Source organism: Neopelma chrysocephalum, unplaced genomic scaffold, assembly GCF_003984885.1.
Source record: "Neopelma chrysocephalum unplaced genomic scaffold, ASM398488v2 Primary Assembly neopelma1_108, whole genome shotgun sequence".
Classification (NCBI taxonomy): Eukaryota; Metazoa; Chordata; class Aves; order Passeriformes; family Pipridae; genus Neopelma; species Neopelma chrysocephalum.
The window spans coordinates 2,871,857-2,898,342 of record NW_020897773.1 but is presented as its reverse complement, the minus strand read 5'-3'; the positions used below and the strand labels follow the sequence as shown (position 1 = coordinate 2,898,342).

The following is a 26,486-nucleotide window of genomic DNA, read 5'->3' as shown; positions in this document are numbered from 1 at the left end:
TTCCAGATTTAAGGAACCTGGGGTAAGAGAGTCAGAGGAACGTCTTGCTGGAATCAGGCTCATATGCAGCATGAAGTAACCAGCGTGATTAAGAGACACAAAAATAATGCTTCCTGGGTGATGTTGTATTTATCTCTGCCTACCTTGAGTTTGCAATTTAGCAAATACCCACGGTAAATTGATGAGGTAAACTGTGTTCCCAGATTTGTCAGAATAGCTCCTACAATTTGGCATAAAAAAGAGCGGACGTGTTGCTATATCTGGAGATAAGCAGCCAGAATCTTCCAGGAATTAGTTTCTGAAAGATTTTTTTTTTTTCCTCTGCTAATCGTGGTGCTATGTTTTCTTAAGTGCTGACTCCGGTAAGCCTTTTCAGAAAGACAATTAATGCTTTGGAAAGCAGCCATCAGCCGCCTGAAAAAAATAGGTTCTTACAAAGCTGTTTATGCATGGCAAGGGGGGACTCAGTTGTAACACAGATTAAAGAGGACACTTGTTTAAAGTGAGGCTACTAAGGAGGTATACATTATATGGTAAATATATTGACAAAGCTGTCCTGCAGGAAAGATATTCAGTAAATTGTATTATCTGCATTCTAAAAAGATTATCCACTTAGAGGCCTCTGGAGATTTGCTGGTTGAATAAAAAGACAGGGAATATCTAGGCTGCAGTCTAGCTAAATATTTTTTTAGTTCTTCTTCTGCATTTAATTAAAAGAACATCCTCTCCTGCTCCTAATCACCATTCTGCACTTCTGTGCAATCAGTGCCTTGTGCCACCTGTAGATTTACTTCAATATGTAATGATTTGTCAAAGATACTTTCTTCTTCATCTCATGCTGCTCAGTTGACACCAGTAAAAATTGAGCCCTGAACACTTTGGATATACTGGAAAGATCAGAACTAACCCAAGGCATTGAGGATGTTTTTTCACACATATGTGGTGAAAGCCCTGCTAATCAAATTAGAATTTTGATATGCTGGGAGGAAGTTGCCATTGGGAGCAGTGTTTGAACAGCATATGTTAGAATACTGTCACCTTTCATTGCTGCACCATGAGGACTGAGATTTTCTTGGGAAAGCTTCTGATGTCTTTTCCTCTGTCCTGCAATAGGCACACACATCTTGATGGCAGTTTTCTTCTTCATTTACCTGCTAAAGGAAATGCATGCCATGATTTGTATTTAAAAGGGCCTTTTAAAAGAATTGCATCAATTTTTAATGTATGACTCATTTAAAATTAAAGGCAGCTTTCAACTAAAATCTTGTATATATCTCCAGTAATTTAAAGAATGTATTTTAAAGTACTGTAAGGAGGAGTTAGAGATTCTTCTCCTATTGCTTCTAATTTTTTTTGTGAACTCCTTTTATAAAGTGTAAGTGCAGAAGTGCTTTAAGTAATAAGGGCCTTGTGTAATGCACCTGCTTCATTAATCATGCTTTCTATTTAACTGTATGTAATAGTTTTACAAAGGCATTTTTGTAGAGTTTTCTTGGTCACATATGACAGCTGTTATTTTTAAGCTAATGCAATGTCAGACCATCCTGACTCCTGAGACGAAATAGTCATGACATTTCAGCAACTTTCCCAAATTGGCTTCTTGAATATTCACTATACTGCTTTAATTTTTCCCTGCATGTAAATTATTGCTTTCTGTTATAAGATGAGACAGATCAAAGTTGGCTTTTCAGCATGTGAAGATACCCAGATACCATCTCAGGGAGCTCAGAGCAGTACTTATGCCAGTGAATGACTATTTTATGGACCTATGTGTCATCCTGAGTTCCCAAATGTAGGATTTGGTTGTCACATGCAGGCGTTCAGTTTCAGTTCAGATTATGAAACCTGAAAGACTGCAACTCTCCTGAAATAATCTAGGTTCATAAAAAACATCAGATGAATGATGTCACATTTTTCCAGTCTCAACCAGTCCTTTCTGTTACAATTCAACAATTTCAGGAATGATTCTGAAAAAAAAAATAAAATAAAAAACAGAAGTCACATCTATTAATGAAAAAATATTTTTTTTTAAGTGCCTGGATAAAAAATACCTTCTATATACTATTAATATATTCTTTAAAGAACCAATATTCTCAGTGGAAGGTCACCTTCTCTACCATCTCTTATATTAAAACCACAAATATATAATTAAACTTTCAAGAATCCAAATTTTTTCTTTGTTTAGTGGAGTAAACGCAAGACTTTTTGATGTCTGTGAAAAACTCCCAGATGTTCGGAGTCCAGCCTGGTCCAGCTCCTCCCTCCTGAACTCAGCCCTCCTTCCAGCCATCAGCAGCCACCAGTCATCTCCTGCTGCATGGCAATATTATGTTGGTCCTGCCCTTGTTACTGCTCTGGATAACAACATTTGCTTAAATTAGACATGGTACAGCTCTGTGAATACCTGTGACCATGTGTCCTCACTGGCTGTGGGCACAGGGTTATCCTTCGAAGTCAGCATTTCTGGGATGGTGTTTCACAGGCAGGAACTGCAATGCAGAGGTCGTGATGCTCAGTGCAGTGGGAGGGTGGAGGTAGTTAAGAACAGAGTCTCAAGTCCATTTCCACTTGCACAAACTGCTGAAATGTTCCCACGTGTTTGGTTCCTCACTATCAGAGGTGCTGGGGAATAAAGCGACATAATTCTTTCCTAATTTCATGAATTAATGGTATTTCCCATGGAATTAATGTATCCTCTATTAGAGTAGAAGGTTAAAATTGTGGTAATTGAGTTGATACTTTTGTCTTAAAACAGCTACTATGAAAATAATTATCCTGTGTCAGTGCAGTTGATTTCTTAGAATACAGTTGGGAAATTAATACGGAAAGTTTCCTGAGATCATCAGGAGGGACTGTGTAATTATCCAAGGTAGGGTTTCTCCTTTTACTTCAGTGGGGCAGAATTCAGCTGGCAGTTTGGAGAAAAACCTTTTTAAATTACAGTGTGAAGTTTCCTATTGGCAAACCCAACTTTTGTGGCTAACCTCTGTCTTTTGTTGCTGCCATTTTAAAAGTCGAGTGTTCTTTCTTCTTTTTAAGTTACCAGTTTTTTCCTGTGGCAGAGCAAATAATCTTCGTCTGTTCTCTCCCCCTTAGGTTAATATCAAATACTGGCCTTCGGTTTTTACCTGCTGTCCATAAGGTTCAGTCTTTCCAGAAAGTTTTGCTGTAAGTTTGAACATTTGCTTTTTAGTTTTTAAAAGCTCCCTTTGAAAGTTCTTCTGCTCCAACAAAGCCTTTCAAGACATGATTCCCCTTGTGTTCATTTATTGGCTTCACAGTATCATTTTGGGCTGTAATTTTGCAGGCATTGATGATAATGTGGCTCCAAGGGTCTCAGTTCTCTCTAGGTCTCCCTTCTACAAAGCGTCGTAACTTGCACTTTACAGACCACTCTTCCTTCAACTCCGCAATGAGCATGTGTCTGGATGGCCCAGGGGACAGTAACAGCCTTTTACTCCTCTTTTACAAGTTGAAATCCAAATCAGGATGGTGGCAGTGGAAATCTGTTGCCACCTGGTGACACTTTTCTGGCCTGCATGGGAAGAGTCACTGATCTCAGAGCTGTATTCTATGAAAGGTGGCCACATCACAGAAGAAAGAAGAAAAAAAAAAGAAAAAAAAAATCTAAACTCAGGGAATTATCTTTACCGTGCCTTTTTCTCCCCTTGCAGTAAAACCGTCCAGAGAATGAAAATTTTTTTCTATGGAAAATTCAAACACCAACAGGGAAAAAAATATTTGTGTAAAATTCTGTGTGAAAACAAACTATTTTTCTGTTAAAGCACCTTTTATTCTGTTAAAAAAATGTGTATCAGAAAAGACTGATTTTTTTTTTCACTGAAAAAATTTTGACATACATTTTTCAATCAGTTCTTAGTGTAATTCAAAGTATTCTTTTGGAGAAGATTTATTGTTAATTCACATGCAAAGTTCTGCATCTTCAGATCTTCAATTGGAAGATTTCTAGCTGCAGAATCATTAATCCTGCAATTGTCTTAGTAATGGCCATTAATATAAATAAAAATGCATATAAAACATAGAGAGAGATGTCTGAATATAGTACATATAAGACAAGAAATCTATTTCTGTAATACACTTGACATAGGTAATTCTGAGAACTTCACTCCTCAAAACCATCAGGCAAATGCATCAGAGCCTTCCACCTGTACCCCTTGGTATCCCTAGTCTTAACTAGAGTGGAATTACTGTGTCCTGCAGAGCAAGAGTTATTTGGTGGTTTTTTTCAGGTAAAACTCCACACTTTCCTGTAAGAATAAGAAGGCCTTGATACCATTTGAGTCCCAAACTAGGCCTTGGTTCAAACCCTGGTCCCATTGGAGTCAATAAGAAAACTCCCATTGGCTTCAGTTGTGCCAATATTTAAGTCCCAAAAATAGGTTTTGATGGGGCATTGATATTTATAAAGGGCTCATGCGGATCCTTAGTAGAGGGATACAGTTTTCTTGTGTGGGTGCCTTGCTCCCTCCCTATTCCTGCCTCTGCTGACCTCAGTTTGCAGAACGAAGCCTCTCTGTAAGTGTCACTTAATAAAGAGTTGAGGCTGCATTGAACTGTCAGCATGAGATAATTTTGGAACCACGCTTAATTTCAAGCTTTGCAGACAATTAATTTCGTTCTATGCTTTCCAACAGAAACAGCATGGAAACAGCCATATCCCCAGTCTAAATTATGAGTAATACTATTTAACTTCTTTGAGGCCTATTTTGAGCCGGCAACAGAACGTTCCTTTTTTCGTATCAGCCACAACTGATGAAAGACGGAAATTCCTGCTTGTCAGTTCAACCAACTGCATTGGCAGGGCTTTGTGTCTTAAGTTCTTAAACATATACAAAGCTTATAAGCAACCCTGTTGACATCAGCAGGGGAATGATTCATGGGCTGGTAGGTACCCTGCTGAATCAGGCCAAAAAGGCTAATGGTTTTCCTTCTTCTGGCTGGGAGGCTGTGAGAAAGGGTGGCCTCACAGCCCCTCAGATTGCATTTTCTGGGTAGTATGTTTGCTGGAGGAACTATTTCATCCACCTCAGGGTTATAGACCTGAGCTTTTATGCATTTTAATGACTTCAGCCTATTTGGGAGGAAAGTATGGGGGTGTTGGAAAGGTTTTGTTCCAGCCTTTTTTTTCAGGAAGATTTGTGCTCTGCAAAAAAAAAGTCTTGAAAACTTACATCATTACCCTCAGCCTATACTTCCTCAGATTGAATATAAGGGAAAATACTGTGTTTGAAACAGCATATTGTATTGAAAGGCTCATGGAAGTACAAAAAGGTGTAGTTTCTATTGTATTTTATTTTTCAGAGATATTCAAGACAATATCAATATACGAGTAATTGAAAGAAACTCATTCATGGGCCTGAGTTCTGAAAGTGTGATTCTGTGAGTAGACATAGAAAATTCATTATTCTCCTTGTTACCTCATTTCTTTTCCGGAGCGGGGTCAACAAAACCAGGAGTTGAGCACTATTTCATGCACTTCCAAATTTAATTTGATGTTTTAGATTTCCTCCCTGCCCCTGAGATCTCTGTATTCTGTTTTCCTAACATGAAAAAAATTAATATTTGGGGGGGGGATGTTCTAGTCCTACTCTTTATTTTAAAAGCACAGCAGAGAGCAAATTTAGTAATTACTGATGCCAAGGTTAAACACCTACAGCAACAGTCCATGTGATACAAATTGTGTTCAAGAGGATGGCATGACTCATAAATATTTACAGTCAGACATACCATTCAAAGACATTTATTACTTGGACAAAACATATGCAGATGTTGTGGAAATGTGGTATATTTGTAAGCAATGTTAATGCATTGATACAGGCTGGTTCATAATGCAGTTTCAAGCTGCATGGTTAGATGACTCTACATTTGACTTGAACAGTCATGTATTTTAATGAACTAGCTGGCTTCTTTGATCCTTTCTGTCTGTATATAAAAACATACTGTTTCCTCGCTAACAAGCTGCCTTCATTTCACCTACACAGTGGCCAGACTGGAAAAATTTCCCACTCTGTGTGTGTGGTTTACCTCACATACTGAAGCAGACAAGCAAGATTTGAATTGACTGATTGGGCTCACGTTGATTTTGGTGGGAGCAAGGTCAGACCATCAATAATTGAAGAAAGGCCAGTAGCGGGTCACTTAGCTTTATCTCTCCTTTTCCCCATCAGTTATGCACAACCTCTATCTACTTCAAGTTCTGAAGTTTTAAACACAGACACACAGACCCATACACGCAAAGGTTTCCCAAATATATATTCAAGAAATGACATTGCAAGTACACTGGTTCATCTTCTTTCCTGCGATGATAATATTAGCTGCTTAGGTGGGACTTTATATTTTCAGAGCACTGCCCAACAAGTACTGTGCATTTCCATAATACCACTAAGGGATGAGATACATATCCCAGATTTTTACTGTGCTTTGACCTCTCTTTGCCACTTGAGCAGATGGAATTGGCTTCTCTTTTCTCCCCAGAATGTCTCATTGTTTATATCAGGAAGAAATTCTTTACTGTGAGGGTGGTGAGGCACTGGAACAGGTTGCCCAAAGAAGTTGTGTGTGCCCCATCCCTGGAAGCGCTCAAGGCCAGGTTGCATGGGGCTTTGACCAACCTGGTCTAGTGGAAGGTGTCCCTGTCCACAGTAGGGAGTTTGGAACTAGGTGATCTTTAAGGTCCCTTCCGATCCAAATTATTCTATGATACTATGATAGAATTACTGACTGGGTACTGAAGGATAGTCCTTTCTGAGGGCTTAAGGCTGCTGGTTTGTTAGCAAAATTGGCCTGGTGATGTATCATGTCCACTTCCAGCTGCTTTGTCCTGCCTCCTCAACAGCCCCATTGCCATGGGCTCCCAGCACCCACCAGTGTGTGCAAGAACAGCAAGAGCTGTGCAAGCAGACTTGGCCACCACCACCCTGGTCAGGTGATGTCCTGACTTTGCCGTGGGACAGAGGCCCTGCATGTGCCCTTTGAGAGTCCCTGATTAGGTTTTCCTTGTGCTGTGGTGAACTTAGCTCATTTTAGACCCAAATTTGCTGATTTTCTATTCAAAACTGAAGCCACAGCAATGCAGCAGGAACTTTTGGTTAAACATTGTTTAGTGAAACCTGACATGTCCAGATGGTTAAAATTACCCAGAATCCATTGAACCCCCAGATTCTACAGAGAAACAATTTTAATAGGTTTAGCTGTGGCAAGCTCCGAACTTATTTAAGCCAGTAATTCGGATTGCATCTGAACTTATGCTATGCATGGGATCAGCACAGATGGGAACTGAGGATACATATGATAATAAAGTACTAGAAATTTATGGAAGAAATTCACCTTGCTACCAAGTCTGCGTAGGCTCTAAGATAGAGCCCTGAAATAGTGTGTAAATGGTACCTCGGGGGCAGTGACCTCCTGAACTGGGAGAATTTTAAAGTGTGTTTTAAAAGTCTGCTATAGCCATGAAATGGTAAGTAAAGGCCCCTATATCCAAGCTCTGGATCTTTTCCTCCATTGTCACCTGTTGCTAATATAAGATTTAGTGGAGTCAGTAAGAATGCTGGTTGAAGTAAGGAGAGAATTTGTCTCAAGAAAAACTTGTCTGTAAGTACTATAATGAGGTCTTGGGATTTAGGTAAACTTTATTTTGCCCTTTTTACTCTTCCAGTGCTATTAGACAGGTGACAGGAGTGTATAGTCCACCCTGCATGGCAACAGTGACTCTTTTTTACGACCTTAGTATCTCATTGCATTAGCATCATGTTCAGTAAGAGAATGCAGCTAAGTGCTAACACTGTGATTAAAAACATATATATCAGCCTGGCAGCTACAAATGGATAGGATCAATTTAATATAATAAATGTTTTAAATGCTGTAAGCAGGGACATGTCTCTCCTCTGTGCCTGCTCACTCATGTCTAATAGTGCTTGCAAGTGAAGGGGACGGTGACAGTTCTCCTGATCCGACCTGACAGACATTATAGACACAGAGCTGTGTACATCTGCCTGTCATGGTCAAAAAGTAATCCTTTTGGCCAGACCCTTAACTGATTTTCATGCTGACCTTAGTTCACCACCTCAGACCTTAGATAAGTGGGTCACTTGCATGCTCAGCTTTCGAAGTGAGTTAGGGAAAAAAATGTCCAAGTTTGCTGACAGTTTAATTAAATCAGGCCATTTCTGCCATCAATCAGACCTGTCATTGCCTGTTGGAGAGGGCGTGAGCTGCAAAGTGACGTTTAAAGTGAGATGAAAGATTGCACCATAAAGATGATAAATATAACTGACCCAAATGTAAATTTTTAGGACCGTGAAGGGACAGAGGGAAGGACGTTAAACGTTAATTAGGTAATGCACTGGAGTAAAAACTTGGCAGAAAGCCCCAGGAGCATCAATTCCCAGTTTCATTACCTGTGTCTCCTCTTGGGGGAAGAAACCTGGGGAGGTGGGACTGGGGCAACAGAGCAGGCAGGGAGTGTAATTTGTCAAGGAAGCAGACACAGCAGGAATCACCCACTTTCTGCAGCAGTTTGGTACCACTGCCACCCCCCTTCTGCCCTCCTGCCTGGCTCAGTGACAGTCAGTCTCCCTCCTCCACCTGCCTGGCTGAGCATGTGAGACCATGGCAAACAGCAGTCTTTTTTCTCTAATAACTGGCAAAGATTAAGCCATGGCTCAGAATTTCAAAAGAATCTTGCTAAACAGTAAAACTAAGTGGCGCTGACAGCACCAACAGGTCTCACCCCTCTTGGGATTAACCTGGAACAGCCTCACCAGCTGCTCTGCAGCCTTCCCAGTGGAGCCACGAGCAGTGCCAGCATCTTCACCAGCTCTGCCCTTACTTCAGAAACTTACTCTAGCTGTCATCTCTGATGGTAGCATTCATCTGCCCTATTCGTGTCTGTGCTCTCCAAAGTCTTTGTCCAAATATTGGGATCTTACCAGCCAGTATTCGTAGAAATTTCACCGTTTCGATATCCATTTAACAATTTTATTTGCTTGAGATCCCTTTCACTGCTTTGAATTACATACATTTTAGTCATGAAGTATGAATAAGAACACAGCTCTCTTTTTCTTTTCTCTGTTGCAGATGGCTAAATAAAAATGGAATTCAGGAAATTGAGAATCACGCATTTAATGGAACATATCTGGATGAGCTGTAACTATTTCTGTTTACTATTCTGAAAAGTGATAATTAGAAGATAGTAACTGCTGCAAGATTTATTTTTTTTTATCTCAGATTGTTTCAGCATAAATATTGTGTTTTTCAGAAATCTAAGTGATAATCACAACCTAGAAAAATTACCAAATGAGGTCTTCCAGGGAGCCAATGGGCCTGTTGTTTTGTAAGTAATATTTGGACAACACTTTTCTCATTATTGACTACCTGGACAAAAGATCAGAGAAGAACATATGAATGCTAGTATGGATTTCAACATCTCACAAACCTTGAACTTCGAAACCAGACATGTAGTTCTGAATATGCTAAAAAAAAAAAAAATCAGTCTAGATCCTTATTTTCACTTTGTCCTCAAGTTTTTGAAGTATTTCAAGTGAGAGATTTAGATTAAGATTCCTCTCCATGGTTGATTAAACTGTGTAAGAGAGTAGTACTTTTGCCTTTGGTTATTTTTCCACAGAAAATGCTTTTGATTTTTTGTTTGAGCAAAATGAAGAATAGGTGAGTGGTTCTCAGTGCTTAAATCTGGATTACTTGCCACCGAAGACCTGCCCCTGTATCTGTGGAGCTTAATTCTAAAGAAAAATTCCTGTCCTACAGGGTTAGGGACTGGGATGTCCCATCTCCTGTAGAGATAGGTATGAGAGACATCCCACACAGTTACAACAGGATGTCTTTGGTGGGTGATGAAATGGAAATTGAGATCTCCGCAGTAGAGAATTCAGCAGTAGGATGCTCATGAATCTCAGTAACCATTATCTCAAGCCATGATTTGCCATGGGGTCTGAAAATGCCTGTAATTGTGCAGAACTACTTGTTTTCCTGAGCTCAAACCACAACATGTAAGAGCTGTGACAGAGATGTAGGAGCCTTTTTTTGTCTCACCCATTTGTCAGAACATTTCTCTCTTCCCATCTATCCTGCTTGTCCAGAAAGAGTGAAAGGGGTCATTGGAGCTCTTGGAAGATTTTACACAGATGTTAGAGTGGTTAAAAATCTAAAACGGAAGGAGAAAAATGTCTGATTAACCCTGAGTTCAGTCCAGAGCTCTTCTGAAGGCATTTTGTTTCCACATTGTGATGGCCAGTGCACCTATGATATAAAGAGCTATAGTATGGGTAACTGCATTCTGTTTCACTTCCCTCACTTCCTAAAAGCGTCTTCATTCTTTGGAAAAGACTGCCAGTGGAGCATCTTTTCATCAGTAATGTCAGAGATGTTTCTTAGGAAAATCATTGTTTCCTGTAGCAAAAAGAAAATGCATTTTCTTTGCAAGCTATAACTGATACAGTCATATTCTGGGTGTTTATCAAATTGATTTGCCTGTGGTTAAGATTCATTTGATAGTTCAATTCCTAACACTGAGTTATTTGTGTAAAAAGTTTTCTGTTCCATTACCAATACATCCACTATTCCATGGATGGGAAATTACCTTTTTATCCTGGATGAGATCATGAAAGAAGAGCCTTCTTACGCATCCATCAGCGTAGTGTACACCAGGGATGCGCTTTCACTTGTGGAATGACTGACCCATAATCATATCTTTGCTGGGAGAAAAAGTTTTGCTGCAATCAAATCCATGTTGCAGACTGCAATGTTTTATTAGAATGAACATTGGGGGGGTTAACTCTTGACCTTCTTGAACGAGTGTTCTACAGTCAATTAGTTTCAACTTCTATTTTACAATTCAGCGTATTAAAATAATGTGAAAGAAACACAAATAATCAGAAAGCACCAGTCTTAGCCCTTGAACAGACTACAGAGTTTCACAAATCAATTCCTCTCTCAGACTTACTGCTCTAAGCTGAATTAGAATATCTCTTTTGGATAGACATCAAGTTTTGAATTAAAAGATTTCAGTGCTGACAGTAGGCAAGTAAATCCAGCAGCTAATAATCCCCACACCTATACATATTGCTTCTATACAGAAATACACTGTGTTTCCAGCTTGGAGTTTCATAGCTTCAGTTTTCAGCCATATTGTGTCATTTAATTGTTTTCTGCTGCTCTCGGAGCTGTAGTGGCTCACACCAGATTTTGCTGGAGTCCTTAGTTCTCTGACTATGTCCTGACTCGATGCAAGGCATGGTATGGCAGTGGTCCATCCTACCCTTGCAATTTGTCGTCAATGGGAAACCCACCTATGGGGGCTACAGGAGAGCTCCAGTATATCCCCAGCTCAACAGCTGAGTCCCTGAAGTGCAGCCAGAGATCGGTTTAGATACATGGAGAAAATTCTCACCAACCACTTTGCTGCCCTCTGTTTTCTGCTCTGGCAGCTATTTCCCACTATTTCTGTATGTGCCTTTCAAACCTCATCAGTTGGTCAGTATTTTTGCTAATCCAACAGAGACTCCCAGTGGGAAAGGGAAGTGATTGGAAGAGAAGTCAGATTCATTTTGTTGTTCCTGCACCAGCTGCTGTCAAGGCTGATGACTAACAGCCAAGCAGAAATAGCACAGGAACACATATTCCAATTGTTGATGCCTTATGGTTTGATTTCCTATTGCCACTTTATGATCTTGTTCATCATGATTATTTAACTTATCAAGCCTCTAACTAGAGAGCAACATCCCAAAGAACCTCTGCACTGAGGTCTGTGTGTGGTAACTCAGTGGAGTAAGTTACTAAATCACCCTCACAATGTCTATGTTTGCTGTTTGGGGGCATGCCAGTGGTCTATTGATAACTATCCCTCACAGACATACCAACAAACCCCTGCAGGAGTTTGCAAATCAAATTCCCTAACTCAATTCGGTTTATGTGCAATAATTCACATAAAAAGAAAAATTTTTAAAATAAGAATAAAATATTTTTGTGGGGAAAAAATTTAGTATTTATGAAATTATTTAGAGATTATGAGAGACCCAGTAACCTTTTTGCTATTTTTAAGTTCAGGTGGTATTCCTATTCATATTTGCTCATTATTTCCACTCCTTGTAATAACAGTTTGGATTTGGTAATGATTTTTATCTAACAAGCCAAAGAAAACATTTTCCATGTTCTTTTTCAGAATTATGAAGTTTCACATGTTGTTAATGATGCCATGAGTGATGCTGTCTGTGGATTTAGGCAGAAAACTGCTGTTTAGTTGTTGGCTCGTGAGCATATACTCTGGGTGACAGTTTTCATTAGGCAGTGCACTAAGGGCAATAGTCAGACCACGCGAAAATCAAGGTTGCTCATTGCAACCTAATTACCTCTTCAAGTGTCCAGGTCAGAAACAGATAGCCTAAAATTTCTCATTGGTTACTGTTTTCAGCTCCTGTAAGAAACAGGCCCAGGACCTCAGAACCCTCTCTGTGAGAAGTGTGGCTTCTCTCATTCTGCCCTGCAGAAGTTCATAGCATTTTTAATACACTGGTCTATTTGCCCTTCCAGTAGAATTTATGGCCCTAGGTCAGGGCAGTGGAGTGGAGTCTGTGTTTGCTCCTCTGCTGCCACAGTTCATGGTTCAGTTGTTGAAGGTGGTACATTCCTTTAGAGCCTGGCTGTAGGCACAGCATGGACACATCATCTTTACCCAACACCAATTTTACAAACCACTTTATCAGCTGCCTGTGAATTTGTTAGGCTTGGCTGGAGTTCAAACAGAGCCCTTCCCTGGCATTAATTTTGTTTCTTAAACCAGAGAACAGAGATGTAACTGTGTGTATGGTACATAGCAACTGTCTAAACTTTGTTACATGCTGCTAAAACCTGATCTCCCCCTCACAAGGCACCACTCTACTGTATTAAAATGATAATAAAAACAATTTGTGCACATTGAGTAATAGAGATCAAATAACGTTGTACTGACATCATACTGTTACAGATGAAACTGTATCTTCAAGGGGACATGTAGAAAACTACAAATATTGTCAGTTTAATTCCCTGATTAAGCAAAAATTCTGTCTTTTCTTGGAGAATTAAGAGCAGAGCAGCCTCAGTAAACACTGTATCCTGGATCAGTCTTAGCCCATAAGAGCACAAAGGACTAAGGGAGGAGGACAGGGTGATTTTGTGCAGTTCATTTTCACATTTTAAGAGAAAGAAGTGTGTTCTCATGCTGCCATGATCCAAGGGACACGGTTTGTGCTCCAGTGGGGGAAATTTGGAGATGTTTTGCCCCAGCTGTTACACCCTGAAGCTATGGGGAAGGATTCCCAAATATCTCAGCCTGGAGATGGAGCACACTTGGTCCTTCTTCCCTTTCCCCACCTGCATGGCACAAGTCAAGATTTAGTGTTTGCAGAATGTGTTTTCTTTTAAAAGCCCCTCTAATGCTCTCTTTAATACATTCATGGGTGCTGGTTCCATCGCTGCCTCTGACAGCCTGTCCAACACAGTAATTACCTTCCACATAAATACACCTCTCCTAACCTCCTGTAATCTTGTCCCATTCTTTGCTTCAGTCTGTGCTATATTTGTTCTTTAAACCTCTGGGAATGTTTTGTTGGTTTGTTTTTTCTGTTCCTAACATTTTGAACAATGTCACCCCTGCCTGTCTTTAATCTCCTTTTCTTCCTAATGAGCACAAAACCTGATATACCCAACCTGTCCTCACATCTGTACCCCCCATGTGAGCTTCTTTCTTTGTGTTTATTGCTTTTTCCACAACAGCCTTCCCATGATGTGATGTTCATACAGCAAACTTCTACTGCGATTTCATCAGCCTTTTTTATCCTGTAAGAGTATTGTGGGATGACTGTTGCATTTACTGGGTATTTACTAAACCCAGCATCATATGGCGCTAATGGTTTATGTCCCTGTTAATTCTTACCCAGAACATTATGGGACTTTTTTCTTTATTTCTCACAGACTAGCATCACTTGATTGTTGTTTGCAATGTATATTAGTTCAGTTTGCTGGAGGAACACCTAATTTTTCACTGGATCCTCTTTTTAGTGCAGATTTCCAGGTGACCTGTTTCCAACCACTACTCTGAGAAAGAGTAGGACAGTCTAAAACACATATCCCTTGTTGAGCAGAAGTAAATTTGCTTTTTACCAAGATTTTAATCTGTTTTCTTAAAGGGATATTTCAAGCACGAAAATCAGTTTCCTGCCAAGTCATGGATTAGAACTCATTAAGAAGTTAAGAGCAAGATCTACACACAATTTAAAACAGCTTCCTGATCTAAGCAAATTTAGATCTTTGATTGAAGCGAACTTCACGTATCCGAGCCATTGCTGTGCATTTACAAACTGGAAAAGACAAAAGTAAGTGATTTAATTTGTTTTTCTTCTTGGCACTTTTCAGCATTTGATAGTAAATTAAATAAAATTCCTCAAAGTCTGGATAGAAAAGGTCTCTTTAAAGCAGGTAAGTAAATAGAAATAAATAAATACACAATACATACAGGTTTTTGCATGCTACACAGTGTACTGCCTCCACATTACAGGGAATTGTTAAATTCTAATAGCTGTGTTAGCTTACCATCAGTATTTTCCCCAGCTGCAGCTCTGTCCCCACCTGTTGTAGGTCCATGTTTCACTGGACCTGCTGTCCTGGATCAGCCTGGAGCCATGCTGAAAACATTAAATAGAAAAAGTTTGATAACTTTTCAGGAGGTAGCTGGAGAGAAAGCTGTGTTTGCAGAGAAGCTGTCAATACTTGTCCATCAATTCAGGAGGGTAACAGGACCACAGAGTGATGCAAAATACTGTTCTCTCAGAAAGCCTCGCTGATATTGGAACACTGTCAAGCCAAGCATCAGAGATACCTTATCTGTTGAGTTGACATCGACAATGTTTTTGGACGTGACTTCTGAAATGGTTAACCTAGAGCAGATCCATTTTACCCAAATCAACAGAGGGACTGTGGGAGGGTATGGTGTCTTTTTAGACTCCAGTTGTAATTTTGCATGCTTATTTTAATTTTCCATTAGTGGGTTGCAGTGAGACTTCAGGTATCAATGATTCTTTTTGAGTATTTTCACCTGCTCAGGCAGGCTTGAAATGTACACTTTGAGTAGTTAATGAGCCTCCTGAATTTGTGCCACTGGAAAACACGAGGAGCAGATGCCTATGGAAACCCCTATTATTGTTTGAAGTTCTTCCTTTACTGGATGTCCTGAAAGACTTGGACTTTGCCATGGCAGAAAAAAAAAATCATGAACCCTTGTTATAAATCAAGGCATCATCTTCAGAAGTTGCATAAAACTTCTTCAAAGAACAGTAAAACCATGCAGAAAAAGCATAAACTGTCAGTAACTTCTATTTTAACACTTCAAATAGCCATTTATTTTACTTTTAGCATTGTATTGTCACCAAACAATGGAAGATAACTGAGTTTGCCTGTGCTGATGGCTAATAAATATCACCTACATGTGTTTGCAAAACTGTCTGTGTAAAGAATGCAAGTGTGATGCTGGGACTGCAGGGATAAGGGAAGTATCTGTCAGAATCCATCCCCCATTGTCCATTTTTGTTCCAAAATGCTAAACTTTTCACTAGAACAATTTATCAGCAGGAGATGTTTTCACATACTCATGCAGTCTTGGTAACTTATATGTAGGAATGGATCCAGTCCTTCCAGCCCTGATGACAAAGTGTTATATTCCAATGAGTCCAATGAAAGCATGTTTAATCCTGAATCTGCAAAAGAATGTTGATGTCACTATGATTCATATTTTTGAAGGTACTTGGCTTCTGGGCTGCTTGGACCTTAAACAGGACCCAAATCACAGAATCCACCCCTTAATTTAGGCAACTGGACTTTTCAAAAACTATGTAAGAGTTGCTATTGAAGAAGGCTATAGGAGGAAACAGTCCTGATCTTGTGGTAAGCTCCCAGTATCTAGTCCCCTCACTTGGGCTTTAAAATAACTTCCTTGTCACACACTCACCCCAGGGAATTGAAGACCACAACACTCTCTTCCCCTCTTGTATAGCCCCTCTTTTGAAGGCCTTTGCCCTGGCAGGCAAGAAGCCAAGGAGAACACAAAACATTGCTTTCCACTGCTCAGGTAAGCGTAATTTTGCAAAGAAATGCCAACAAACCTGTGCAGAGCTCACACAATCCAGGTAAGGATGGCCAGCAAGCTGGGCTGGAGTACCCACAGTGGTGGGGCTGCTTCTGGAGAAGTTTGGTCACAACTTCAGTCTCCTACAGTATCAGGTGTGATGCAATGGGGAGAAATAATATGTAAGTTGGAGATGCTCCTGCTTATGACATATGATATAGGACTACTTGAATGAATGTGCATGTGAACTGTACCACCCTGGTCAACAGAACAAAATTGAATGTATTCATATATGTCTTTAATAGTTACCAGATACATTTTTTACTAAATATTAAGCATAAATAGAAATTTACTAGAATTTTTCTGTTAGCTGCTTTTTAACAGAATTAAAAATGGTAATTTCTTTCATACAGTCATGTGTCTTGTACTCAAATTGGTGGGAAACTAACATCCTTTCTCCAGCTTAAAGGGAGAAAATGGATACATGTGTTCAGTTTGAATACTGAAGATATTACAATACACTTCAAAAGACATGAGTCACACATAGGGTAGCTACACCAGCTTTCATTTCAAAGCAGTTTTCATGACAGCTGGCACAAGTTGTGAGTGCATTGAAGGCTGCTTAGGCTGTTTAAAAGTTATTAATAGTTTGTATAATGTTCGATCACACAACATGTAATATTTTTTTGGCAAGAACTGTGCTTGGTTCAGTGCTGCAGCATCATTTGTGGTGGTGGGAGCCGTGATGTGTCCTGACTTGTCATGCACCTTCACAGGAGACAATCACTATTCTGTGACTATTTGGCTCTCAGAATACTTCCAGGTGGTCCAGGGAGTATAAAAAGGATGCCTTATCACCCCCACAAGTGCATTTCTAAGGATCACAGCAGCAGCTGCTGTTCACATGGGAACTCTGGGAAGGAAATAAAACAGGGATGTGTGGTCCCTTTCTGGCTGCCAGTTTATGTTAGATTTTCCCTCTTTGACACTTTTGCAGCACTCGAACTCTTAGAAAAAATAAATTGCCATAGCGAATCCTGCTTGGTCACCTCTCCCAAATCTGTCTGTGCCAGAGAACAGGTGCTGTTGTGATAATGGGAAGCTTAAACCTGTTACAGTGACAGGTGCTTTCTAAATTTTGGAGAAGGTGGAATCAAGCTCTGCCAGTCTGAGACACAAATTTTAAGACAATTTTGATGTTTTTCCCATTCCCATAAGGACTATATGCTAAATATTGATCTGTGAATTGATCATGCTTGAATATTGTGATGCTGGCCTAACAGAAGGTAAGCTGCCTTCTTAAGTCCAGTACAGTATGTTGAACTCCCTCACATTTTTCTGTGACTGGAAAATAATATCCTTGAAGTGTGGATAGGGCAGAGGTTGGATGTTAAAACCCTCAACTTGACATATACCATTATGAACTTCAGTAAGCTTTTGACTTCCTTTGACATAAAGATCACCTTCTGCCTAAAAGAATGACATTGATATGACTCTGTCCTTACACTTGATCGTTATTCTTCAAAGGACCTGTCACTTGAAATCCTACTTTTTCAAAAAATGTGGCAGAATCAGGAGTCATGTTTGGGCCTTGTCTCATGAGAACATACCATCAGTTGCTCACAACTCACCTGATGTCACCTTTTGGTGAGAATGATTGGTTTGAGATAGGGCTTAATACAGAACCTAGGTTAAGACTATTTGCTCTGCTGAGCATGTTTCTCAGCACACAAAATCCTGCTGTCACCAGCTCCAGACAAAGTGCATAAAATAACAACTTGTACAAAGGTAGTAATTTTTGTTTATTTTTGTCAGAGCACTCTGTCAATTTTAATTTTATTCTCTAAGTTGTCCTTTCTCTAGTTTATTTTTCTAGTTTACTTTGGCAAAATAATGCTAAACAGTAACAGAATTTTACAGAGTGAATAAGTGGAGTTTATTACAGTACCCATGGTCTCAAAAGGAGGCAAGGACCCACCCATCCCTTGGCAAACAAGGTTTTAACTTGTTGCTCTGAATGCACTGCACAGCCCAAGGAGTAAACATCACAGGGCAAAGATATGGTAAGGAGTCATTATCAGAGGATGCCTCTTCCTTCCCATTGGATTTCACGGCTGCCCATCTTACCTGCTCACAGTACAGGTAACTCGTCACCCTCCTTGGAGCAAACACAGCAGCTAACTCCATGGGACCCTGGTTCTACTTGGGACCACTGACTGTAAAATAATTCAAGAATTAATAAATTGTAATAATCAGAAATATTTAATTGGCCTTACATAGCAGTCTTGCCAGGGAATAGACTTAGGTCCAGGCAGTGCCTCCGTAATTTGAGAAAAGGTTTACTTTTAACTAATGCTGAGAAATGATTGGATACGAACATTTCATTCAGTTCATTTACAAAGAACCACCAATTGCAGTACACCTGGGTGACTGTTGCACTAAAAATGAGGGACTTTCTGTCCTGTTATTGCTCCTTGGAAGCCTATATTCCCTTTCAACCAGAGAACTGTTGATATATTGATCAATACAGTGGACCCCTCACTCATCCTTATGCGAGTAGAACACAGGGGAGCAAAATGTAATGCCTTGTTATTGCTATTGTGACCTTCATAGTGCATATTTGACCTCACAGAAAATCAGTTTTCTGCCTCAGTTGACAGGCAAGATAAAAAATATTGATAATGGTAGAGGATGTTCAGAACCTCATAGGAAATGTCTCTCACCTTCTGGTGCTGGGCCTTCATTAGTTTTCCTTTCTTGCAGACCTTTTAAACTCAATTTTTGGAAGATATAGTGAGTGCACAAAGTCAAAGGGTGAAATTAGGTTACGAAGAAGAATTCTCCCTTTTAAGCCACTACCAGTTGTTCAAAGTTTTCAACCTAACTTGCCTAGAGAGTTCTTCTCTTGACTGTACTGAAAGTCATGGTGGAAGATAAGCTGGGGTCCTGTCCTGGAAATTTTACACCTAAATTGCAATCTGGATTGTAGCTGAATGTAGGCAGAGCTGTGTTGGTTTTGCAACACATTTTCCCCTGCTTTATTTCCTAACTCGGATTAGGTCTGCATCCAAAACTACAGACACAAGTTTATGGGACAGCAAACTTCAAAGGCAGCCTAGGAGAAGTTGTTGTAAAGTCTGACCCTTCATTTCATGTTTATACAGGAATATATCTTGATATTTCTTAACTTGATGGACCTAGTCATCTTTCTATCATCTCAGCCAAAATATTTGTTTCTTCTGTTTGTCTAGAGATGGAGAAGGGCATAGAGCTAACACACTATGAAATAAAACCAAACACAAAACTATCAAAAATACTAATTTAACCTTCAAAGGCTTTTTGTTTTTCCTTGAAACTCTTTTCCTTTATTTACTTGTGCTGCTAAAAATTCTTGGATTGTTTAAAAAATACTTTCTGGCAGAAACAAAAGCAACTACCTCTTCCATTAAAATGTTGGTTTGATTTGGTTTTGTTTAGCATGGTTTGGCTTGGTTTTGCTTCACTGGCTTTCTAATCCATTTTCTTTGAAGAACAGTTTTTAACAAAATGGTCTACTGTGTCTTGGGTTCATGTTGGCATCTGGCTTCTAGGTGTTATCTGGAAGCCTACATGAGCTTATTTACTTATGTTACTGGCCAGTAATGTTATGAGATACTTAGAAATAAACAGCACAAACTGGAGGTGTTCTGTGCCCTTCACAGTGATGGTCAAAACCTCTAGGAAAAAGGGAATTTGAGAATAATATTAAGGGATCATAGCATTATTGTGGTTCAACAGAGTCCTTATGAACACAGATTAATTGACTAATTCTTCAAAGCTCAGTCTTACATTGCTATTCATCATCATGTATTTCCCCCACGCACAAATCAGCTTATCAATGACAGGCTATGTGAGAAATTCAGTTCAAATAAGGGAGGCTTCTTAGAGAACCTGTTATCCAGGTGGATAACTCTATCATGGGTGTTAGGCAAACATTAGGCTTTTGTTTCCCTTACATTTTATGATGTTTCCAAATCGCTTACATGTTCTTGTAATATTTTATAAATAAGGACCACCCAGACTATCAATTTCAAGCTCCAGGTAATCTATATAATCAGCTAAACAGAAGAACTGAGCTGTTAATGGAAACTGGATGATTTTGTGTTGTATGTCTCACACTGTGTCTCTTAGCTTCCAACTCCACTCTTTTTACAATTTCAGCACCGAATTACATCCGATATGTGTCACGTCTCAGGCCAAGAAAGACCTTAAGGAGCAGCCTGGTGAAAAGCTACAGATACAATCCAGAGCTGAAGATTATATTTCAAGCTACGGCACAGGATTTGATCCAGGAGAGAATGACTTTGACTACGGTTTATGCAACGAAGTAGTTAACGTAGCTTGCTCACCAAAACCTGATGCTTTCAATCCATGTGAAGATATCATGGGATACAACATTCTACGAGTCCTGATATGGTTTATCAGCATTTTAGCTATCACTGGGAACATTGTTGTCCTCATTATTTTAATAAGCAGCCAATACAAGCTCACTGTACCTCGCTTCCTGATGTGCAATCTTGCATTTGCAGACCTCTGCATAGGCATCTATCTGTTGTGTATTGCATCTGTGGATATCCAGACCAAAAGCCAGTATTACAACTACGCCATAGACTGGCAAACTGGGGCAGGATGCAATACTGCAGGATTTTTCACAGTGTTTGCGAGTGAACTGTCAGTCTACACACTGACTGTGATCACCCTGGAGAGGTGGCACACCATCACCTATGCCATGCAGCTGCACCGCAAGGTTCGATTGCGTCACGCTGTGATTATAATGGTTTTTGGCTGGCTGTTTGCTTTCACAGTAGCACTTCTTCCCATATTTGGAGTCAGCAGCTACATGAAGGTCAGCATCTGTTTGCCCATGGATATAGAAACACCACTTTCTCAGGCTTATGTTGTATGTCTTTTAGTGTTGAATGTGCTCGCATTTGTGATTATATGCGTGTGCTACATCTGCATCTACTCCACTGTGAGGAACCCCAATGTGATCTCTTCCAACAGTGACACCAAGATTGCCAAGCGCATGGCCATACTCATCTTCACAGACTTCCTCTGCATGGCACCCATATCCTTTTTTGCAATATCAGCCTCACTCAAGGTTCCTCTCATCACAGTGTCCAAATCCAAGATCCTTCTGGTTTTGTTTTACCCCATCAACTCCTGTGCTAACCCTTTCCTCTACGCCATTTTCACCAAGACTTTCCGCAGGGATTTCTTCATTCTGTTGAGCAAGTTTGGTTGCTGTGAAATGCAAGCCCAGATTTACAGAACAGAGACCTCCTCATCTGCTCCTAATTTCCACACAAGAAATGGTCATTGCCCTCCTGCATCAAAAAACAGTGATGGCCCTATTTATTCATTGGTTCCTCTGAATCACTTGAACTGAAACACTTGCATGGATTTGTGTCTGAGGCAGTGTGATAATCACTTCCAACAGTGCATTTGAATAATGACTTCAGCATAGCATGTAAACTTATGTTTTATGAGGAAAGAAAAAGTTATTTCCACTTTGCTATTTTTGTTCAATGAACAACCATCAGAGATGGCACATCATCTTCATCAGCTCTTGAAGACCAAAGTACCAAAGTCTTCTCATAGAATTGCCTTAAGAAAGAAATGAGATCATAAACCAGTATCTCCCACCATGTAGGCAGAAATTCCCTTCATTCTAGGAAGATGTTAGCTGCTTATTGAGAATTAAGTAGTGTTTATATACAGTCGAAAGAAAAAAAATATGTAGAAATAATTTCTTTTTGTGTGAAATGTGTTATAACAATGACAAATAATTAGGTTTTTTTCATTAATTGTACTTTCTGGGCTTGCAGAAGACAGGAGGCCTACTTAAACCCTCCTTGAGCACAGACTTACTAGGAGTGAGAATATCCTGTGTTGTTTCCATTTCTGTTGACCACAGCAGAGGGGCGGAAGACATCTCCAGCTATGTTGGTGTTTTCTGTTCCACACTGCATGGACCTGCCTTACTCTGCACAGAAGTGTCACTTTGGTTGGGTTTTGTGTTGATGTGGATTGGCAGGCTCAGAGAAACATATTTCGTCTAAGTTTTTCTCTAGAAGTTGGTTTGGTTTGGGGTTTGTTTTCAAGGTAAGAAAGCGCAAGAACAAAGGCAGGAGAAACCCCTTATAATAAGGAGGATGTTCTCTCAAGTTGTTCTCACAGAGCTGGGTTGAATTCACTTTTGTGTGTCTGGGCCCCTTGGATATGCCAAGATGGGCCAATGGGCTGCTGTAAGATGATACAAGAGGCAGGTTTACTATACAACAACATTAGTGCATTAACCTGCCTGGGCTGTGTAAAGGACAATGGACCTAGGTATGGCTTTTGAAACCCTGAATAAAAGTATAAAAGTTTATGAGAAATCCTAATTTTTTGTAAAATATTTTTAGGATTTCCCCTTCCCTTCAAAAAAAAAAAGAAAATCCTTTGTGTGCACATTATCAGATGATGGTCCAGACTGGAAGATCTGAAATAAACCATAAGCTGTGTATGTTGAAATAACAAAACAAAACAAAACAAAACAAACAAAAAAAAAGGAAACCTTTTCATTCAGATTTCCTGATTTTAGAGGATTTTTTACTAAGATCTCAATGAATGTACAGACTTTTTACACGATTTGCATATCAAACTTTCTGAGGGTTAATCATTCCAAATTGCAACAAAGATTTAAGGATGAGTAGGGTTTTCTCATGCTGATTGTGTGAATATGTGTGGATATGTGGGCGTAAAGAAAACACCAAAAGAGGATTCTGGGCTTCATTTCTCCCTCACAAACAGTTCATGAGATTATAAATCTTTGGAGTCTTCATGGTTAAATGTGATGTGCTTTAAATATTTCCTACCTACAACTCATAAAATTTCAGTAGCAAATCTTGATGCTTCTATCCATAATCTCCCATCATCAGCTTCACATTTCAGCATCTCAACCTGATGTGAATAACTGCAGGAGGAGATTATTCATTCAATCCTAGCCAGGGAAAGAACTATCAGCTCCCTAGGGTATAAAACAGGGGAGATCAAAAAGATTGTGTTTTGGGGGTTGTTTTGGGGTTATACAAGTAACACTCCCTCCAAGATCCAGGGGAAGGAAGAATGAAAGAGAAGAGCAGGAAAGACAGTTCATCTCTGGGAAGATCTTCTGACTATTCAAAGGAATGATTTTTTTCACAAATACTTTATATCATATATAGTGTAATGGTGTGCAGCCATTAAAACCCATCCTGATGAAAGTGACTGAATGATGATGTTCCAAAATGACAGATATTCTAGTTACATTTAAAAAAGGTTCCTGAGTCTATTCTTGGCCCAAAAATGAGGGGTGTTATTTGAAAAATACTACACCATTTTTGTTGATAAATAGGGAAAATTCTTGCAGTGCATCATGTCACGCTTTTTTTCCTGGGCACTATCCATTTGCCAAGGATGAGACCTGGCAGTTCAGGAAAGCACAGGCATCATAGTCTAGAAGCCAGTTTTGTAAATAGTCTTGTCAGGCACATGGGCTTGATACATCTGATCTACTTCATGCAAACCCATTGCCCAGACGTTTGCAGAATTAGGACGCAGTTAAATATTCTTTACAAATTAGCATCCCTAAAAAGAGACCTTGCAGGATTGTATCTTGTGTACAGAGTCAGACCAGTGCCAAAGGGATGAAGCCACCTTAGCCCATGGCTCTTTCTCCAGAGGATGCTAGAGTTGATACTTGAAGAGCAAGTAGAACCTGCATAATTGAACACCTTGCCTTGTCCCAAGCAAGAGGACATGTCATCCTGCCCACACATGCTGCTCAGGAGCTCTGGTGGCAACTCAGGCTGTGGCAGCACCTCCAAAGCTGGGAGGCTGATCGTGCAGTTGTCAAGACAAAACCTCCTTCATCTAGTCCTTAGAACTCCTTGGCTTTAACTTTTCTTTGGATTTTAATTTTAATAATTTTCCAGATTGTGAGACACATTGTGTGACCTGTGTCAATGTCCCTGTATGGGATATTGGTCTGTTTGTAGCAATTTTTTAAACAGTGTTTTTTGTTTGAAGAAAGCAGTATAAGAAAAAAATGCAAGATACATTTTTTTTGTTCTTGTAATGTACAAAAAGCCTGCTGGTGTCTGGTGTGGATTTTCTCAGCACCGAACAACATGTTTATGTTTCAATCTTTAAACTGTTTTACATTTCCCTTTTTGAAATCTATTTTAATAAAACCGATATCACAACAAAGTGCCTTGAGAACAAGTGTATGGCCCGAGATATGCTGACAAAGTACGCAATAAATGTTACTGCTTATCTGGAGAGCTCCGTTTTTGCAGCACAGCCTCCACAGTTGGGTCACTGTGACCTACGGATGAAGCTCAGCTGGTGAGAGACTCTGCACAGAAAACCCTCCTGTAGAGTCCTGGAGAGTTAACAAAGCACAGAAAGGTATGTTTGAAACCTCTTCAACAAATAGCATACTAAGACTGACCTGTTTTGGTTTTCTTAACAAATCTCTCCTCTATTAATTCATATTTCTTATAAGATATTATCCATTGATAGAGCTCAGACAGGCATTTTCCTCTTTTTCAATATATAGAGATGGTTCTTGTTATGTGATACATTCTAATATTTTTCCCCTCCTTTTTACACCCAGGGCTTGAAATTATATTTTGCGGAGGATTCTGCTCCAACAAATAAGCATGTGTCTGTGTGTGCACATGTGCAGGAGAGAGAGGCCACAGGTAACAAGAAAACTGAGTCAAAGCCTAACTCCAACTCACAGAAAAAACCTTGGAGTTGTTCTGTTTTGGAGCCCATTGCTAGCTTGCTCCAAAGACCACCTGACAGTAGACAATACTGTAATACCTTCTGGTTTTCTTCACTGCCCTTATGTGGACATCCATTGCATTTTAGACTTCACCAAGACCCCAAAAATGCCCAGTTAAAGAATTATGACTCTCTTTGCCCTTATGGTGCCACCACCAGTGATACCAAGAGACTGTGCTGGCAGTGAGAACATGATAAGCAACTTCTTCATCTGTTTGATAGAAGCATCATTCTTTCAGGCATGTACCTTGTGGGGAACCCAAACCTGACCTCCCTGAGAAACACTCATCTTGTGATGGGAAATGAGAAATGGGACCATTTCAGCTTGGCAGACTAAGGGCAGCATCACAGAAATTGTCACCATGGGTAAAGGTAATAGAAGCAGCTGGTCAAAGGCGTCAATAAAAGCAAAAACCTGACTCAGTAGAGAAAATGAACCATGATCCATTTTCTTTATAACTTTGCTCTGAGGGTTGCACAGATATGCCAAGCAGAGTTTGCTCATTAGAAGGCAGGTCTACATTTGAGCTTGTTAAGAATGCAAGATGAGATTTGCATCCCATTTAGCAAGTCTTCAAATCATTTGACCACATTTCTTTCCTGTAGATTCCCTCCTAATCATTCCACCGAGAACACAGCAGATAATCTTACATTTAATTTATGCAGCTTTGTTGTTAAGAAGAGTTAATAATGTGAAATGATTTATCCTCAAGGAATAATTTAAACATCCCTCCCCCTCCCTGAATGAAAGAACAGAAAAGAAAGGTGGGTCTGGTTCAAACGGTCAAGTAAGCACATACAAACCTCCTCACAGATTTGCATCTTTAATGTGGGCATATGCAATCTCCCATTGTGTATGCAAATGTGAATGGCTCATACACACTCTTCTTCAGTGAGAGTTTTTGTCTAAGTACTTGGTTACAAGCACATCTTTGAAAATGTGGGCCTTGTTGCTTTAAAATATTCAAGCACAGGAGTAGGATTTTATAGCTGTCATCTGGATAATTAAACTCTTCATTAACAGTTGTTCTCGAACCAGTGGGTGACCTTTAATTAGGGATGAAAGTACTCAGGAATGGATTTCAAGCATTAAGAAGCTGCAGAGGAACCCTTTGCCCCCCACTTTCCCAAGTCCATTGAAAACCTTTCGTAAAGCATTGGTTTTCCAAGAGAAATGATGCTGTGTGAGACAAAAATATGTTTCCAGGCCCAACTCATCAGACGTATGCTTCACTTAACCTTGCTGTAACTAAAATATTGTATTTCCTTTTTTCTGTCTCATACAGACTTTGCCATGTGTTACCTGGGTCTTTGTTAACCCAATCTGGACATTTGTATCAAGTTGTACCCCTACCAATAAAAGAACAGGGAAAATTAGCAAATTCACAATGAGAACAGAGCACAGATGGGGACACACTGTATTTATGAGTAGGTTGAAAATTGCAGGGCAAGATTGAGTAATATGGACATTTCTGTTGAGTTATCTGAATATCCAGTG

The 26,486-nt window shown here is 39.7% G+C and overlaps 1 protein-coding gene across 2 annotated transcripts in view; it reads left to right on the top strand.

Moving 5' to 3' along the window:
- Positions 1-22,712, top strand: part of LOC113973952 (follicle-stimulating hormone receptor) — an 86,300-nt gene extending 63,588 nt beyond the window's left edge. For both annotated transcript variants that reach the window (XM_027696657.1, XM_027696658.1), the window contains 6 exons: positions 3,097-3,168; positions 5,323-5,400; positions 9,100-9,168; positions 9,281-9,355; positions 14,205-14,390; positions 20,336-22,712. In XM_027696657.1, the coding sequence (XP_027552458.1) occupies positions 3,097-3,168; positions 5,323-5,400; positions 9,100-9,168; positions 9,281-9,355; positions 14,205-14,390; positions 20,336-21,563 (1,708 nt within the window). In that variant the 3' untranslated portion in view covers positions 21,564-22,712. The remainder of the gene's footprint in view (positions 1-3,096; positions 3,169-5,322; positions 5,401-9,099; positions 9,169-9,280; positions 9,356-14,204; positions 14,391-20,335) is intronic.
- The last annotated feature ends 3,774 nt before the right edge of the window (positions 22,713-26,486 follow it).